Source organism: Micropterus dolomieu, linkage group LG20 (assembly GCF_021292245.1).
Source record: "Micropterus dolomieu isolate WLL.071019.BEF.003 ecotype Adirondacks linkage group LG20, ASM2129224v1, whole genome shotgun sequence".
NCBI lineage: Eukaryota > Metazoa > Chordata > Actinopteri > Centrarchiformes > Centrarchidae > Micropterus > Micropterus dolomieu.
The window spans coordinates 21,981,317-22,001,183 of NC_060169.1; the positions used below are offsets into that span (position 1 = coordinate 21,981,317).

Genomic DNA, 19,867 nt, shown 5'->3' on the forward strand with positions numbered 1-19,867 from the left:
TGAAAAACACCCTTAGCCTGTGTTGCTAGCGCTAACGTTAGACTGACCGAGCAGATAGTCGAGTGACGTGACACCGGTCGAAACTAAGAGTTGTCCATTTTGAACCGAAGGTCTGGTGCCAGGTATGGAGATTAACTTGCTCCTTGTTTTCTTCTGAAAACTTGTAATATTGAACGGTGAACGTTCAGCCGAGGGTTTACCCACACTGTTCACGGGAGCTGCCATACTGCTTGTAACGTGGTAACGCCTGTTATTGTTTTGGAGCGCGTTGTCCAATCAAAGAAGACTTTGGTGGTGCTCGACCAATGAGGGCAGCGATTGTTGCAGAGCCGAGTGCGCAAGCTGCCAAAAGGAAGTTCAATTTGTTATCATCAGTGCATGGTTGGAGCATTGAATCACTCAGTAGGTGAGTAAAGATCTGTTGATTACGAGGTCATTTGTTATACCGTTGTCCTGTTTACATAAACGTGAGTTTATGTGTTCTTGACAATGGCCAGCAGCTATACCATGTCTAAAAGTCACCTAACGTCTGCACTTGTGCCGATATGACCTTGTTGGTTCATAGCACAACATTACAGAACCCAGATATTGTTTTACAGAACCAGCAACTTCGTTGACAGCCCATTTCTTGTTTAGCAATCAGAGTAGGGCTAACTACAATCAGTTACTGTTTAATAATAAGTTGAACAAGCTGCTCTTGTTGTATGGGTGAGAATATAGGGTGCATTTATGAATGGGGGAATTATGATCAGTAAGCAGGAATCAGTCCACATTAATTGCTACAGTGCATAATGGATTGTTTTTCCAAAGAAGGGGCATAGAATCTGCGTTTTAACAAACAACAACAACATGTAAGTTAGTGACATTACTCACATCTGTATGTAAAGCAGCCAAAACTGCAAGAAAGTGGACTAGTCTAGAGGTTTGCCTTTATGATCGACAGTCTGTGCAAATGTAATATAATAGCAAAAAAAAATAAAAAAAATAGCAAATTACAATCGTTTTTTTAATGTTCCAAACCTTAAAAAAGAACAGAAATGCTTGTTGCCAGTGTAATAATGGCAAATGGCAAGTATACTGTGATGTTGGCTGCAGTATAAAGACAAAATACTGTATATAGTAGGCTACTGTGCTGCAAGAGTATACCACTATAGCTGCATTGATCATTTTTCCCACCACTATTTTATTCTATTCTATTCACTGTTAAGACATTGCCTTTGTACAAACAAAATAAATGAATATGTAAATATATTAAAGTTGGATTGACATAAGCATAAGAAGCATTTTTGTTGTATTTGGTGAAATTCACAGTTTCTCAACATCTGTAGCTGTCACAGAACTGTAATAAGCACAGCTGGCCTACCTGCCTACCCGTGCACTCACTGCACATAAAAATGTGTTTTGAGGGTGGCCTGAGGGAAGACAGTGTTTTTTCAGTTGGATACTCTAAAAATCTAACTATCTCTTGCTAGTTTTTCCAACGTTGTCTACCCCAGCTTTAACTTGCATCCTTAGGTCACGGTAGTTCTTATGTAATGCAATATAATGTAATAAATAGTTAATCAATTATAGTTATAAAAGTACATCATATTAGAGCTGCTTCATGTGCCTATGACCGTGGTAGCTGCTCTATGTAAATTACTAATTTTCAGCTAACAATGAATGAGGATCCCTGTGTGTCACTTTCCCAATCACATGCAATTTGGAGGGCTCAGCAGGTGTAAAGGGGAAAGGAAGAATGCTCGGAGCACATTTGAGATCCAGTTGTACTCTTCTTGGAATAGGAAAATGGTGAAAAATCTAACATTTTCAGAAATGTTCTATTTTAAACCCACAACAAAATTATTGTAGATTTTATCATTGTTAAAAAAAGATGTGTTTAAGTGCAGTAATTACATTCTATATAATGTTTTACTCAGAGTTGTCCAGAATACACTCTTTTATCTAGAATGTGTTAATAAGATTACTTAAAATATCAAATTAGCATTCAAATATGAGCCTTTTTTACAACACAAAATCAAGTATTGCAACAGTAGTAATGCAGCACTCTGCTCAGCAACTAATAGACCTATTTCAGGTGGATCATAGATAAATTGCCTTAAGCTGCTTTGATTACAAGGTCCTGGTGTGTACTGTGGCTCGCTGTGACACCATCATGGGACACTTGAACATAACGGAGCCATTGTGAACGTTATAACACCTGTGCTTCCTACTATGAAAAGTCAAAATGTCTGCTGTGAGAAAGGCCTATTGACGACGGAAACCTCTTTCACATAGCTCAGTGTTTTGTCAGATTAGACAAACCGCTGGCAGGGGAAAGACCAGTTTCTTTTTTACTATGTCCACTATTAATACTGGATGACTGACGAGTGTAATCCTTAAGACAGCTGTAAAAAAGCTTTGTGTGGCACAGAGAGGCCAGAGGCAGCGCAAGATCACAGGATACTGTAAGGCTCCGGAGGAAGCAATAGCCCAACTGCTCACTTTACAAATGCTCTCAGCAGAGGCAGTCCTGCTGTTTTGACAGCACTGTTGAGATTTATGTGTGCTGACAGGAGACCAAGGGAATATATCATGACTGACAACACTGGACATTGTGGAAAGTCTATATGAGACAAATAAGATGCGCTGACTGACCGCCGTCTCAGACGGAGAGCCTGCTTCACCAGTGCAGTGTGCAGGATGTAGGAGTACATTGCTGTGGAAGCTTTGTCCTCAATCTCTGCACAGTCACCTGATGCACAATTCAGTTTGTGGTAGTGTAAACACAGCAGCCTAATTGTACAAAAATAATTTCCCTGCTTTTTCAATGTGTCATCTGTGCATGTGTGTGTGTTTTTCTGCAGTGTTTTTTTTAGTTTTATCAGTCTCTGTATCTGATTGACCTGCATAATGGCAGTAGTCATAACATGTCAGACATTTCCTGGTCAAACTGTTTTGGTTTCGTCAGTTTAATTCTGAGAGCAGTAGACTTCATGTGTCCGGGGATGTAAGATTATCATCAATGCACCGTATTTGTTTTGTTAGCATTGAAGGTAAAGTAATATTCTAAGGGCACAAGTACAATAAACATAGGATGGGTTTAGTATACAGTTAATTTTGTATAAGGATTGGACTTTTTCCATTTTCAACATTCCATATTTTTAATAGCTTTATTTTGACTTCCTGGGATTTGTTTTGCAGATGTTGCATGGAATACAGCGAGCCATATTTAGCTCGACCTATTGGATAGAGGAAAAAAACAGACAATGAAAGAAATACACAAAACATGCTCATTTAGAATGAGGGCAAAGGAAATCACATTCTTTAAAATCACAAGCTCGCTTTTAGGTGGAGGTGTCTGTCATTAGCTAGTGTTAAAATAAATCAGGCTTTGTCGCGAGCTGATGAGAGCAAAACACAAACTTCTTTGTGAATCTGATACAACACTAAGATAAGATCTCTCAATTCTCTCAGCACCAGGCCAGCACCATACATTCGCTTGTGGTCAATACAATAAGGCTTAGTGGCTGATTTTTCCATTCGATGTAATTGGCTGGGGACTCTGTCAACCCACACTTCCTTTCAATTCATAGCAGTTGTATTCATATCACTTGGCTATTATTTGTTCTGGCTGGCCCATTGATTGTAGGTTTAAACCCTCATCTCCTCAAATAGTAACCTCGCTCAGCTGTTTCACGGCTGTGTTGCCATCAGCAACAATGAAAAGAGCAATATGGACATCAGTTGCTTTAATTAAGCCTCTGATAGAAGGCAGACCTAGAAAAGATGAGGGCTAGACATAGTACTCTTTGACTGGGACTTTTACATCTGTCACTCCCCATCCAGCCAGGTGTCTGTGTCTAAATCAGCAGGATTATCTCTGATTGGACTGATAGTTGAAACAGACCCCCCCAGGTTGCCAAACCTCCTCTTTTTTTATAGCTCACATTAAGATCAAATCAAGCTCTGCGCAACAGGACTAATGCCCCTCCCTCCTCTGCCTTCTGCTGCGCAGAGGAAGACATCAGAGGTGGGATTCGTCCCCTCTCTGGTGCTGCCTGCTCCTCCAGACTCCCTTCCATCTGGGATCCTCAGGGAGAAGAAGGATATCTGACAAGGGGCTTGTAAGCCTCTTAGCCCCCCTGTTGCCCAGCTCTCTCTCAGCCCATGTTTTCCTAATTTAGTGGTGTAAGGAGTCCACTGCAAGGCCCTTATGCGCTGTTTGGATTGAGATTCTCTTTGTGGTTCTAATAGACTGGCCATGTATATCAATTAACACTACTCAGCCAATGGCAGATTCAAATCTCTTGAGACCAGTAGCGGTAATTCCTTTTTGAATATTTCCTTATGGCTTCAATAATGTGTGTTTAATTAGTTAACAATTTTGATATGCTTTTATTGACTTCACTTTATTTTCCTCCTCCTAACTTCTACAGAAAAATATCAGTATTACAGTTGTGCTAATTTGAATCAGAATGTTTTTTTACGTATATTATTTCATAACGTATATTAGAATATACGTTATGATAGAAATGTTTTCATATAATTCTTAATAGAAACTGTAATGACATTAGCGATAGTTATCTTTAAATAACAACCTTTTAAGAAATGTCGTGTTCATGCATTGGCCACCAGTCTTGATTATATGACTATTTCCTTAAACATTAGAATATTGTCAAGGTCGTATCATTTTTTTCATCCTGTGGAAGCGGCCCATTTGATGGTATGAAAGAACAATAACAACTTATCAATTTTTGAGAGACTCTTTCCATTTTGTCGCTGATGCATCTGTCATAGCGACGTTCAGGAAGCCTCTTTATTCAACCTCGTTCACATTTTATTTTTGCAGTGTCTCAAATTGTACACTCAAAATACTTTTGACAGTTGGGTGGACACCGTAATGGGCTGCACTTTGTGCTTTTTTCCCCCCATTCATCTGCTTGCGATGGCTCTGCCCTGAGTGAACGGGGCTCCCTCAGTAAGAGGATCACAGAGTTAAACACACAATGAGATGTTTCCATCGGCAGCTATTCATTTGGGATCCCCCTCTTTTCCCCACTGTAGCGCTGTGCTGTCACCACGGGAGGCCGGTGGCCACAGATGGTTCTGCGGAGAGGGCTGCACTGACTTTCTTTGTTTTCCCATGAACATGTTTGGCGTGTAATCCTGGATTAACAGGGAGACTTTGTGTTAATTTACAGCTGTAATACAGCATTCAATTAATGTTGATACTCCCCAACACACACATGCGCTGGGTATTAGGGGGCAAGAGATAGTGTGGGTTGCCTGACTCTTTGCTTAGGGGAATTAGAGGTAATAGAGATCCAATCAGAGGTCTCTGTGGATGTCCACCTAATTCTGATTCCCAAAGGAGTCACTTTATATACACTTTCTATGAAACACATAGGTAATGCCATTGTCTGTGCACATTCACACCAAACACGGACACACACAGGCACCAACTATCAATGACAGAGGGTGCCTCAGAAAACCAGGCGGCTGCATATGGACTCTCTTGATATCAGTCACTGGCTGTGTGATCTTGTTATGCAAAGTCCCTTAATCCCTACCTATGATGAATGCACGCTGGAATGGAGGGGGGAGCTGAAACCAAGATATGAGGGCAGCTGTAAGGGAGGCCATCCACTGCGCTTTGCGAATGAGTGCTAGCAAAGAGATTCCTGATCCCCAGCCTAGCAGAAGGAAGAGCACATGTGAGATCATGTCAAAGAGTGCATTACAGTGCCACAATGACGCGAGATGCTGGTGGAGGAAGCTGAGAGCAAGACAAATAGAGCTGAACATGTCGCCTTAGTGCAGACCTGATATTCACATTAACCTTTGGACCGCTTGCTTCCCAACAGAGGAATTATAGGGCCAGAGGTGGTATTGTGCCATCTGTGGCAGGACTGAGTTTATAGTTTCTGTGGAATAGAACAAGAGACCAGAGCAGGCTGTGACTGGAAAGGGGCACGTCATTTGGACCCTGTGCTGAGCGTATCTGTCCCCCTTCACCTGCCCGGGCACTGCCTTTCACAGTGGCGGAAATAAGCAGAGGGTTGCCAGGGGTGATCAGGGAAGAGAGAGAGTAGCAGCACACAAGGAGGTAAAAGGATGGAGTTGGTGTTTTTGGATCAGAGACAACGGTGATTGGGCCAAAGAGACAAACCATGCTAGGGATGAAAGAATAGATAGAGGGTTTAATAGGTGGAATATAGTTGGCATGAATGCAGTGTGTGTGTGTGTGTGTGTGTGTGTGTGTGTGTTTGTATGTGAGTGTGAGAGAGAGAGAGAGAGAGAGAGGCAGGGGGTAATGGGATTAGGGGTAACACCTTTGGCAATACTGGGAGAGCCACCTGACACCCGGTCTGTTGGGGACCTGGGGAGAAAGGGGGATGGAGGTGGTGGGGCAAGGGAGAAATTGGGGGTCTAATCCGTGTCCATCTTTGGGAAGTCATTCCCAGAGCTCTGAGGATTTGGGGCTTTGGTTTCCGCTCTGCTTACTTTGGTTAATAATACCCTGGGAGGAAGAGAAGACATGTAGAGAGAAAGAGGGAAAGAGACAGAAGCAATAGAGGAGACTGAGAAAAAGATTTCTTTACCCTGTGGTGGAGTGGCAGGACAGCGGCCTGAGCTAAAAATGTTTGAAGTACAGACTAACCTCTAAGCCAAGCTGTATCTATTCTTTTCTAAACATACATTTTCAATCTGTTTGTTTACTGTATATGTGTGTGTGTCTGTGCGTTCGTGTGTGCACGCGCAGGTGGGCCTGCGTACACTCTGTGCAGGACAGTGTGTAAAGATTGACTTACTTTCTTCTGTCCATCCAACAGGTTGCACTGTGAGTAAAAGTCAATAACCTGAGTGTGGCTGGGATGTTTGCTCAGAAGACACACGGATAGTGTTCTTGCTTGTGTTTGCAGGGCGGGTGGGAGGGTGCTGGGGGTGTCTTTGTGTTTCTATGGTGCTGACAGAAGTTGATAACTGCTCTAATGATTGTGTTGGTAGTGAAGGCAACACAGTGTCAGGGACTAGCTGCAGACGGCGCGGAGCTGCTTGGCTGGATGTGTCACAGCTTCTGTGTTTGTCCATCACCTTAGCGCAAGGTGTTGATTGGTCCATCCTACACAGGATCAAAGTTCAGGGCAGTTTTCTGCTGTGAACTGGCCGCTCAGCCACTGAGAATGAAACACCAGGGAATGTGCCATCTTAGCAGTAGGCCAACTGTGACAACCTTGTCCACACCTTTAAAAATTAAACCCCAAACAGCTTTTGTTTTCAGAAATCCTATGAAGGACATAAGCCTACCATAAATGGATCAGGCACAGAATTATTTCCTCACCACTGTATGTACAGAACATTTGATCACTGTGTACATTGCATCATAACCTATGGTTGTGTTTTATGCTGTAGGTGGAAATGTTCCGCAGTGTGCTGGTGAAGACCTTGGGGTTTATAGGCTACACCGTCCAGTATGGGTGCATCGCACATTGTGCCTTCGAATACATTGGAGAAGTTGTTGTGGTTTGTATTATTATGATTACTGGATTTATTGACTGAATGAAATATTTTTATTTTTATTTATATTTACTCATCTATGCACAAGAAATAATTGTGGGGGGGGGTTTGGTGTTGTTTTGCTTCAGTGTTCTGGTCCATCCATGGAGCCCACCATTGTCAACCATGATATTGTCTTCTCTGAACGGATGAGTCGTCAGCTTTGCAAAATACAAAAGTGGGTTCCAGTCTGTGGATTCATATGCAGTAGGCGAAAAGTGGACATATTTACCATGTTGAAATAAACAGATCACAATTTACTTTTTTTTTTTTTTTATTCAAAGGAGTAAAAGAAAAAATGGCAGTGTCCTACAAATATCCATCATAGATAACACCCAGATATTTTTCATTTTCTGTGAATGTATGCATCCTCAGTTGTTACAAATGAAGTGATTATGTTTATATTTTTGTTTCAGGGGTGATATAGTAATTGCAAAGAGCCCATTTGACCCACATATGAACATCTGTAAAAGGGTAATTGGATTGGAGGGTGACAAGGTCTGCACAAGTTCCCCATCAGATCTGTTCAAGACCCACACATATGTGAGTATGTCTAAGTCATACAAGCTCATGTTCGTTTGTGCTTTTCAGATGCTCTTCTTATATATCATGTGATTACCTGCTTTACCAAAGATGGTTCCAGATGGCAGTTTTACTGTTTAGCTTCCAAAATCTACAGCTCCGTCTCTTTGGAAGAAAAAAGGTTTTAAAAACAGTAAAATCAACAATGAATGAATGAATGAGGAATGCGTTTACAACAAAACACTTGATAGTTTGACAGAATCCCTATGCATAATGCAAAACCATCTCTCAGTTTTTGGTTTTCTTTGTGTGTGTACTGCAGTCTATATACTATCATAGTTGTTTACATTTGAGACCGTACACTTCCATTTTGTGTCATTGGTCAAAATATCAGTTTTTGACAACACCTATATTTCCTCAGAACAGTGATAAAACCAGAGAGTGAGCAGGGGTTCTGCTGCTGAAACCACTGTCATTGCTTTTCTATTACTACTCTCCCCAACGCCCATAGCTCAGGCCTGCAATCTCTCTGAAGCCTGTTAGAGTTAGTGCCAGCCGAATGGACAGACTGATGGGTGGGCGTAGGTGTGTGTGTGTGTGTGTTTGTGTGCGTGCACTTACATCTGCAAACCAAAGGTTACGTTTATGTTGCACATTTCTGAATTTCTTGTGTATTTTATAGAGTATTGGCATATATATATGACTATTGAATGAGTTCAGTGAAACATAGCATAAGGCCAAGCCTTTAAGTGTCATTCAAAATATAAAAATAGGAAGTAAAGATGTTTCCTCTTCTACTAGCTTCACCTCCACATGAACTAGGTGGAGCTGAAGCTGAACTAGGTAATAGGTGACATCATTTCTTTATGATTCATGATCTCAGGATGTAGTGACAGATGTTTCAATTTGAGCCATTTTTAAACGTGCCACCAGGTGGACGGATACTATATTTTAGTCTGTCCATCAAGTTTAGGATAAAAGTTATTGGCTTCCATTCATTTTGGATGCTCCTTCACTTTCATCTACTCATATCTCACAGCTAGCTAAACTAATCAATTGATGACAGTCTACCTGGTGGACATGTAGTATGTTTCAGGTCACTTTGTATATCTAAAAAACTGTTCATTTATTCATCTGTTTTCTATATTCAGTTAATTCCATTAATTATACACATGGTAAGTAAGTAGTAGGAGTCCTTAAATCAGGGTGTCTGAAACTTATTTTAAAGGGCTAATTTTGCAACAATGTGAGCCTCTTTTATGACGTTCTAAACGAAACACATTTATGCATTATGTCTTTAACCATAGATCGTAGCAGGTTATCACTCTTTTTGTCTGTGTGTACTCTGGCAACTTGACTCAAATTTCAACTTTGAGGTTTAAAAAAAACAGTATAATATTGCATAATTTAATACAAGCACAATCTCGGAAGCAATTGTCTATAGCCTGACACCGATTTAGCCTCTGCGGCTAAAGGCCAATTTTTTGTGGTAATTGTGTCCAATTAGCAATCTCAGAACCCATTGGCTATTGTTTGACAATGATTTGAATGCAGATACATTTTTAAAAGCTAATTGATAAAAAGCTAATTCATCAGCAGACGATAGCATTTTGGTCATGTGTTCCAACCAAAAGCCTGCTCTGACATTATTGGTCAATACTACTCACACTACAGTTGGACTACAAACAGCTTTGTTTACCAAATTCTTGCCTACAGACTCTGCATTCATATGCAGATATCTATTTATAAAGATTAATACAAGGCCTTTGTTCAGTCAATGCATGCGGCGAATCAAACAGTTCAATGTGGTTTGGTTTAAAATAGTGCTGCATTTACCAATCAGCATCAATCAATCTGTTGCTGTTGTTTTCTTGAGTAATCAAACACTGGGCAAAAAATGCACAACTTCTAGGAGCCCAAGGGGTTAGTGTTTTCTAACCAACAATCCAAACCTCAAAGAAACTTAGGTTACAATGATGTTAAGCAAAGAAAAACAGCAAATCATCCCATTTGACAAGCTAGAAACATATGATGTTTGGCATTTTTTGCTTGGTTTAACACCTGAAACGATAAGCCCATTATCAAAATTGCCGCAGATTAATTTTCTGTCAAAATAAACAATAATTTGATTAATTGACCAAATTTTTTTTTTCCGCTGTGTTGTGTATATATTATCACCACATCAGGCTGTTGACTATTGTTTGTCACCACGCATGCTGCTGAAATACTCCTTATTTTTAAAAATGTAAAACTTTCTAATCTGAAAAAGTATTGATTCCTGGCACTGTGGCGTTGTATTTCAATGACACATGAAATTGGTTACAACCCTACATGCTACTGGTATTCATATTATTTGATCAAATGATTATTATTTTTTGAACACAGTAAAATAATGCAGGACTGAAAGTGACATTTGTAACATTCCAACATAAGAGCAGGAAACTCTTTGTTCACTAGCACAGCCAATGTACCTGGATTTTCTTTGTTATACAGTAGTTGAGCTCATTATGCAGCAGGAATAGAGAGGTGAAGACCAAAAAAAATACTGAAAGATACTTATTTTCAGGGTGGGACAATTCCTTCATTTCACACTGCATTTATAGGCATAAGCAAGTGAGCTTTTGCCTTACTTTTGGTTGCCTGCATCTTGAAAAATATAGGAAAAATTGCATGTGTATTTGTATTACTTTGCTACTTTAAGCTAACACAATTTCAGCTTCACACACAAAGCAGGTGAAAGGCTTGAAATATCCACTATGCTAGTCTTTGCAAAGCTGATTGTCACTAAGCATTTCTGTATATCATGTGGCCTAATATATATGCTTTCCTGTGTTAATCTTTTTAACTCCCAGGAGCAAAATCACTGACTTTATCTGACAGCATTTGATATAACTGAGAAAATACCCGCTGTTCACATAAAGGTTTGGGCTCCCTCAGGGAGTTTTTTCCCCCCAGAGGATGTATGTGTTTGTGTGTGACGATTAAGATGGTGTGAGGCATTATGGGTGGACCTGTAAAGATGAATTTTGGAAGGCCGTGTTAGACCCTGTCATCACCTCGTTTTTTGTTCTGACAGACAGGCAGGTCCTCTCCACCCTCAGAGATCCAACAGCCGACTAATTGCGCTGTCACCTTTTAGGAATCATTTCTGTGTCTGAGCTATTGTGTCAAAACAATGACACTTGATCCCTAATATTATAGCAAAAAGGGCGAGAGAGAGAGGGTGACAGAGAGAGAGATGAAATGTCCCCATACGTTCTGTTCTTTGCAGTAAAGATAGACAGAGTAATATGCTGAAAGATGACCTCTGTAAACCTGTATGTATTTAAGTTGAACATAATTCACCACCTCAATCATGTTAACATAATGAGCACTGTAATGGTGTGGCTGTTAAACAACACACCTCCACAGAGAGGAGAGCTCCAGTTTCACTGCTTCTCGACACGTCTCTGACAGGTACACAATGCGTCGTGTCGACCCAGCCTACAACCGCAGGACGTGCGCAATTCCTGCCATCCATCACACCAGAGCCGCTGGCAGAGCTGATCAAAGTGACTCCACATCTGAATCTAAATTCTACAACTCTGTGTTGGGCCCACCAGGACCTTTGGAAAGACGTGTGATGGGAAACAACATCTGTTTCATCACATGTTGATACTGTTTATGTGCTAAAATGACAAATGACTTTGGTATCTCCACACCACTCTGTCTGCAGAGAAATGTCCTAAACACAACATGCAAAAAAAATCAAGTAATGTTCGTGCTTTTATGGCAGTAATTTACAGGTGCTCGAAACAGCAGTCGAAAAAAAGCAGAGTCAAGGATGGTTCATTATCTGCAGCTGCTTTGCATTAACCTAGTTTTAATTTAGAGGTTTGCTTTGACTTAATATGGGGGGGGGTGGGGGTGTTCTTTGTTTTTGTCATTGTTCACACACCTGCGACTTGCAAGGTGATATGCATAAGCTTTTGTCCTCGTTCTGGCCACAGTACAGCAGGTCACGTTTCAGACAACTTTCTCACTTTTCTGAAATACTGCCCGGTTGATCCTTTAAAGCACTTTTGTCTTTACTCAGGTTTGGGTTTCTCTATGAGGTCACATGTTTTATGGGATTCTAAATGAAAGGGGTTACTTTTGCTGTTGTCGATCAGATTGATTGACCTTAGTGGTAGTAGTTTTGCTCGGGCTGGATCCTGAATAGAAGTGATGTCAAGAAAAGCTTCTACCTTTTCAAGAAAGTAAGTTTGCATATGCAGGGCTTGTCAGTTCTTGACAGACAAAATGTCTTTATCAATCTTCTACTTATTTAGGATGAGCACAATGAAAATTATGTTTTTTAATAGAAGATGAGGAGAAACGGGGTTCTGGTTTGGCAGATGACAAACGGTGGTGTTTCTTTTTCCTGTGCTTGGGAGCCAGCATATGTTACCATGTTAATGAGGTGTAATGGTGGGAATCCAGCATGCTGACATATGGTTCTCAGATGACTCCTTTAATGATATTCATTTGTGTCGTCGTTATTCAGTGAGTTGTTTACCTCATGTTAGGTCAACATGTCACTGGCTCGTGATTATGTCACATCATCTGTCTCAATTATCGAATATGAAACAAAACCCTGCATCTCACAGTTGGACTGAAGACTCTAATCAGAGAACCGGGTGATATAGGAATAAGGAACACGAGGCAGAGGCGAAGACATGACGTCGCTTCAGTGTGGATAATATTCTGTTTCTTCATTCATGTTATTCTCTTTCCTCCAGAGGACTTTTTGCCGTTAAAAAAGTTAGGCAACACAAAAATAGACTCGTGGATTGTGATGCCCATTATGACAATATAATGTGTTGTTGATCCTGTCTGCACATATAGGGGGGACAGCGCACTTAATTAGGGCCTTGACAAGCCTACTCTCCTAAAGTGATGAGATTAATCATAATTGGTGTCACTGTGAATTAGAGCCCGCATGGATGACCGCCCCACTGGCAGGTCGGACCGCGGTGGAGACCCTTGGACACTGCTGCTAGCCGCAGTTTAGCGCTCTCTCTCTCTCTCTCTCTCTCTCTCTCTCTCTCTCTCTCTCTCTCTCTCTCTCTCTCTCTCTCTCTCTCTCTCTCTCTCTCTCTCTCTCTCTCTCTCTCTTGCTTAGCTCTCCCTTGGTAAGACGGGGCGCAGAACTCAGCCAACAGCCTAATGACCCCGTTTGAAGTTCTTCTAAATCCCTTCCAACCCTGCCCGTTACCCATGACCCCTCTCCTAAGATGGTTCGGGGTTAAAGAGGGACAGGCAGGTTGACGTTGAGATAGGCCGAGGAGGGAGGGATAGCTTATGCGACTCATTGGGGGTAGGGGGCGGGGTTAATGTAGATTCTCACTACATTATAGGTTAACTCACTTTTACATGTTAAAGTTATGTAGTGCTGTAATTTCAGAGATTCACTTTCTATTTGATTCCTTTGTTGTGTGGCAGGGGGGTAAAACGGTCAATCTCTTAATCATTTTTTGCCATCTTTGCGTTGTGTGTGTGTGTGTGTGTGTGTGTGTGTATGTGTGTGATGTTTTTAGGTTCCGAAAGGCCATGTATGGCTAGAAGGGGATAACCTTAGGAATTCCACTGACTCAAGGAGCTATGGCCCAATTCCCTATGCCCTCATCCGAGGGCGTGTTTGTTTAAAGGTAACAGGGGAGGTGTACTGTTTGTCATATTGTTTTTTTTTTTAATAAGAAATGTGTTCTTTTCCAAAACTACTTTTGATTTTACCTCTCATATATAGGTTCTAAAAGTGTTAGATGTTGAGCTTGTGGTCGAGCCATCTATAATGTTTTTCTTCTTCATTAGTTTTTTTTTATTATATGGCCACATTAAGTACAATTTCAGAGATGTGAGTCAGTTGGAAGTTCAAAGCAAGTGTGTCTCGATTGACCGAAGCCTGGACAACATATTGTCTAGCTTTCCATTCTGCTGTGTTGTCATCTCACTGGATGTCATAGCAACCACGACCCTGGAAACAGGTCAGCCAACCTTCTGTCCATCTGATTGGACGGCGACACTCCACTGGAGGCCCTATTACGGCAACTGAAATACCAAGATCTTCTATGAAATCAAACACATCATTAAAAGCCATATTAGCAAATATGTCCAAGAAGTGCGTGAAGTGTTGTATGTAATGGAGTTACACAGTCTATTATTTTGTTATTATGTGAGTCTAATCTCTCTTTTAACCCATTGTTCCTCTGTGCCTTTTGTCCTATACAGCTCTGGCCGCCACATAGTTTTGGGACCCTCACTGAAAGCCCAACCAGACGGATCATTAAAACTCAGAGTGACTCAGACTCTGATTGACTCATTCACCTTGTTTATACCCCACGTTACTTTGTTTTCAATCATTTGTGAATAAAGCTGGTATTTATTTAAAATTTTATTTTAAGAAGTGGTCATTTTTAATCAGGCTGATATAATCAGGCTCAGACCCAATATTTAAAAGGTGTGTTTCTGTGGAAAAAACACTTTGCAATTATACGTGCTTCATCTCTACATACATTTTCCTGTTTTATAACTGACGCCCTTGTCATCTGGGGCTTACAGTGTGTTGACTGTAGCTGTGCAGCATTGTAGGATCAGCATTGTGTGAGCAGCGAGAAAAGCTGTGTCTCTGTGGAACTGCTAATGGCAGAGAGTGGGCAGAGGACTGAATCATACTTAACAGCACATACATTGGGCATGATTTAACTGTTAAATTGAAGTGGTTCTGAAATGAAGCGAAACCACATATTTGCAGGATGTTTGTACATGTGCTTTAAACAGGGATATCTGCCTAAATCTACAAACTATGACCTCGGCAAAGACATGTCTTTCTTAAGTGTTATTAATTTCATGTTTAGCCTTTCTTAGTATTATTGTAAAACAAAAGCTCTCTTATTTTTTTAATATTTCATTAGGCTGCCAAGGTAATTGAAAACATGTTAACATTTCCCATTTAACCATACAATATTAATAAGCACTTAGTAAGGGTCTCGCTCACCACTGAATACATTGTGTGTGTGTGTGTGTGTGTGTGTGTGTGTGTGTGTGTGGGAACCAAGCTTGAGTCACACACTCGTTATGTTATATGCACTTAAGACAGCTTTATTGTCAGCTCTCTGTAGTAGCCAAACATCATGTAAATGTGGTTTCTGTTATTTAGGCAATGGATTTAAGAGAAAGTTGGTGAACACAGCTACTGTAAATTTCTGCTCAAGAAACCTTTTGGCCATACATGCATTGAACCAGGTTTAACAGGATTTTTATAGGAGCGTATGTGCATGACAAAGACTTAACAAGGGCAGTACGTGGCAATAGCAAAAGAGAGCAATAACTTGTCATTGTTTATCCAAAATGAATTCATACACAAGCACACACTACAGAGCCTAGAGCAGACCCTAGAGATTAATTGAAAGCAGCAACTTTACAGAAATCTGACCAGGGGTAAATCTTAGCTGCTTGTGATATAATAATTTTTCATCAGTCTGTTGATTCTCACAAAAAGCTGCACATTTCTAAGGTCTGCTAATCCTGCTCAGACCTTCCTGGATACAGGGACATAACAGCACATTCACATACTGAGCCGTGGAAGCTCAGCTGGTCGTTTCTCCGAGGCAGAAAGGGACTCTTCTCCTTAGAGCTCTCCAGGGGAAGTGAGTTCCAGGCAGCCGTGGGTCCCTGTCCAGCTGCTTCCTCTGTCTGGAAGGGGCCAGAGGGTCAGAGACAAGGCTCCCTGTGACACTGAATTATCTGCCTGAGTGTGATTGTGCCTGCTGGGAGGGACGCTCAAGATTGTGTGATCGTGTGCATATGAAAAATATTTATGCAGGGTTTTGCTTCGAGCACATCTTTGTTTCTCAAGGTTTAATATTCATCTGCTGCGTGTCAACATGGTGCCAGTGTTCAGCTGAAATGCTGACACAAGTAATCTTAGCATGTCCCTTTAAGGATACTGCCCCATAGAGGAAGCTCTGGCTGTTTAGTAATGTAACTCAAGCTGTAATAGATTTTTTATGTTTGAAGTAATGCTAACAAGGTTAAAGCTGAATATTGTAGACTGACACCCCCTCAGGTGTAGTACAAGCATCTCTGTCTTTTTTAGAGGCCAGTGTACCTTTAAAGAGGTCATATTATGCTTTTGGGCTTTTTTCCTCTCCTTCATTGATATATATCCTTTTTTTTGTGCATGTAATAGATTTGCAAAGTGAAAAAGCCCAAAGGGAGTTCCCATCTCCCACAGAAAACACTGCTCTGAACTGCCTGAAAACAGCTTGATTGTAGTCCAGCCTTTTCTTCCACTTTATGCCGACATCACAAAAAACATGCGTCATAATGCTCGCCTAGCGACTAGTCCAACATGCCCTCAAAGGCTACGTTCAGACTGCAGGCCAATGTGACCCAAATCTGATTTTTTTGCACATATGTGTCTCAGATCTGATCTTTTTATGACAGTGTGAACAGGCCAAGTTACATGGAATATGATCTTTTCCAGTTCGGAATTGGGCCACTTCCATATGTGGTCCAAATCTGATACAGATTGGATCTTTTTAAATGCGATCTCAGTCTGGACACTCAGGTCGCATTTGATGCAACTTTGACGTCACTGTAGAGCAGCTGTTCTGCTGTAGACTGAGCCGCGCTGAATGAAAAAGCTCCACAAAAAGCCATTACTAAACATGTGGCTCTCTTCCTCTACCTCGCTATCATCTGCTCACAAATTAATTTTCTTATACCTAAAATCCACCAACTTCTGAGTTACCTACATGCTAACGTTACTTGTCTGAGCGGACACAGTGGGGAGAGATAGAGAGAGAGAGAGGGAGGGAGTGAGTTGTGGGGCACTTGCATTGTCCAGGCAGAAACCGTAAAGAAAAGAACAGAAAGTTGTCAACACTTGTCATAATTCGGGAGAAATGTGACCCGCGAGAGGCCAATGAAAAACGGGAGTCTCCCGCGAGCTAACCGGATGTTGCTCCTTGTTTACTTCTGCAGCCTGCAACAGCATGCTGCGTGTGATGTCGTATTATTCTTCTGCGCATGCGGGTCAGGACATTTCAAACTGGAGTCTGATATGGGCCACATTTAAACAGTATTGTGAACTGTCCAACAAAAAAAATCAGATCTGGGGAAAAAATCAGAATCGGAATTGAGCATTAAGGCCTGCAGTCTGAACTAGCCAGAAACACCGGTGGAAAAACACACTGAGATGCATCACACAGTGACAAGACGTCCACCTGCTGCCTCTCCTCTCCCTTCCAAACACTAGCTACCCTCCAGGCAGTCAATGGACATAAAATTGTTACTGTGATGTAGAGACAGAGCTCAGTTAAAACTTTATAGATGAAAGATACATTTGTTACAGATTAATAACTCACCACTCTGAAACTGGTGCTCCAGTCTATGTTGCTGAACTGTTAAGGGGAACATGTACAGCTGAACTGAACCTGTGTTTACAGGCTTCTCACGACACGCCCTACTCTGCTTCTGATTGGCTGGTAATCCTTAACTAGGAACTGCGCATGTGCAACTCCCAACAAAGATCTTGTAGAGGTAAGATGTATCACTCCATAGCTAAAAACACACAGGGTGAAAAGAGGAGCTGCAGCAATGTGCAGTATGACAAATATGAAAATTTGGTGTTTTTTTTGAAAATGAAACCATGTAAACGTGTTCTGGTACAACCCCTAAATCAAATTATGAACCTGAAAATTAGAATAATATGACCACTTTAAATTTTTACAATTTGTCACAGTTATGCCTGACTAGACTCTTTTCATGTAGTACCTACTGTATGTTTGAGCTGCATATTACTTGAAGTATACAGATATGTCCTGCATGTTGCTCTTGATGTCATTCTTTGAGTTGTGTCAGGAGACCAGAGTTTGAAAGAGATGACCGGGCAGAGGTGTATATCATTATCATGCTGAGTGGGCACAAACTTGGGAGTGAGGCAGGAAGAGATCGAGATCGGAAGAAACGGACAACAGACAGCTGTGCTGAGCTATGCAGCACCACAGAGTCAGGCTGTGGGCTGTCAGCAGGGCTGAGGTGTGTCTGCTGCCTCCTTATGAGAGGAGGGGGACAGAGCCCAAGTGTATTGTCATACAGTAAAGTACATACAGTATGTAGCTGTATACCTGAAATATCATGCTCAATATCTGATATCATATGAAGCTTGATTACATTGTTATTTCATATGAGTAATTACTGTGGCAAAAAACCCCAACCAGATTTGGTGCTTATGATTTAGAATTCAATATTTTTGCATTTTCAATATCTAATGTAAACACCTATATTACCTACAATTCAACTCAACACCGACACTTTCGTCAGAGATTCTATTGTGGTATGTTAGTAGCGGCTGAGCTTCAAGCCGCCGGCCTCAAACAGAGATGAGGAACGGGTGTTCTACTGTAACTCCCCCCCCCCCCCCCACACACACACACACTTTGTCCTTTTTAAACGTGTAGTCTTAAGCCCCAACCAACACTGACTCAAGTGACATCACTTGAGGCAATTTATCGGACTTCCCACAACTCCCTCTGGAGTCACAAAAGACTTTAAACAACCTTTTTCACATATGCAGTAGTACTCCCCAGCACCTTTAAACATACTTCGATGTGAAAAAAATCAGCTGAATTCCCCTATTAAAGGAGCAATATGTAAGAATTGAGACTACTCTCCACCTGTTGAATTCATACTCCAAAAAAACATATGGCTGAGTCCAGAATGGGCACCAGAACCAGATCCAGGCAAAGGGGTAACAGAACCAGGCTCAGCACCCTCGCAGTGATATCACGGCCAGACTGGGACCGAACATAGCTTCTGACACAGAGGATAGTCTGACAACATGGAATACAGTACCAAGGTGATTTACAGCAACCAGGAATCTGACTCCAGGGACAGCAAACATACAGCATGGTTCAGGCAGGGACAGGAGAGGTGTTATGCAGGACAAGAGCAAAAGGGAGCTCGGGCATCAGAGAGGCAGCGACAGTGTGTAGAGCCAGAATATTTTCACTCTGTGAATTAAGGGTTTATTTTGACCAAACCAGAGTTGGGGATTCTTGGAACAGTGGAAAGCACGCTAACTTCAGTAGATATTTTTGCAGGACAATACACAGACGTCTTTGACATAACATCAAAACTGTTATTTCTTCATATTCAGTCGAAAAGTTTGATTTTAGATCAAACTGCTTTCTTTTGTAGGACTTACTTGGTGTCCAAATCCAAGCCAAGCCTTACATTCCCTTTGTTGCTGCTCTGCCACGGTTTGTGCATGAGCCTTTTAAGACAACGGTTTCTCTAAACTACTGTAATCATCCAATTGCATAAAGTGACTAAATTAGCACAGCAAATTACCCTGATAAAGTACCCATTATGAAGTTAATGAACAGTGGCTGTAGGTTTATTGTCTTAGGCTTGTTTTCATGTTTACTAAGAGCCACAGCAATGAGGCAAAAAAAGATACCAGAATTTTGTGAAAGAATTATCAAATTTTTCTTTTCTGGGCAACTGGGACATTTAGAAAAGATTTTAGTAGTTTTAATACCAGGTTTGACCCTTAATTTCATACTGCGCAACATAATTTCTTTCTAAATAAACATTTTCAATGTGTGTATTGTTTTGAGAGGATGATGATGATGTTTAATATTATGACTATTGATAAACTTGTTAAGCATGTACTAACTAAGTAGCTCCTCGTACCTGCCCTTGCTACGGTATTTCCTAAAATGGTTGCAGAAATAAAATAAAGGAGAGTAATAACTGGAGGGGGCAGAAGGGACATGAG

The 19,867-nt window shown here is 41.1% G+C and overlaps 2 protein-coding genes across 9 annotated transcripts in view; one reads left to right on the forward strand and one right to left on the reverse strand.

Moving 5' to 3' along the window:
• The window catches only part of elp4 (elongator acetyltransferase complex subunit 4), an 83,970-nt gene extending 83,735 nt beyond the window's left edge, over window positions 1-235 (reverse strand). For all 6 annotated transcript variants that reach the window (XM_046032100.1, XM_046032099.1, XM_046032096.1 and 3 more), the window contains exon 1: window positions 48-235. In XM_046032100.1, the coding sequence (XP_045888056.1) occupies window positions 48-225 (178 nt within the window). In that variant the 5' untranslated portion in view covers window positions 226-235. The remainder of the gene's footprint in view (window positions 1-47) is intronic.
• immp1l (inner mitochondrial membrane peptidase subunit 1) lies at window positions 107-14,476 on the forward strand. Of its 3 annotated transcripts, none has more exons than XM_046032102.1 (6): window positions 285-406; window positions 7,396-7,506; window positions 7,629-7,717; window positions 7,956-8,082; window positions 13,620-13,730; window positions 14,311-14,476. In XM_046032102.1, the coding sequence occupies exons 2-6, from the start codon at window positions 7,402-7,404 to the stop codon at window positions 14,395-14,397; spliced, it is 519 nt and encodes a 172-aa protein (XP_045888058.1). In that variant the 5' UTR covers window positions 285-406; window positions 7,396-7,401; the 3' UTR covers window positions 14,398-14,476. The 3 variants fall into 3 exon arrangements, with proteins under 3 accessions (XP_045888060.1, XP_045888058.1, XP_045888059.1); XM_046032103.1 differs by having other exon boundaries at window positions 372-406; window positions 7,393-7,506; XM_046032104.1 differs by lacking the exons at window positions 7,396-7,506; window positions 7,629-7,717 and having other exon boundaries at window positions 107-406.
• The last annotated feature ends 5,391 nt before the right edge of the window (window positions 14,477-19,867 follow it).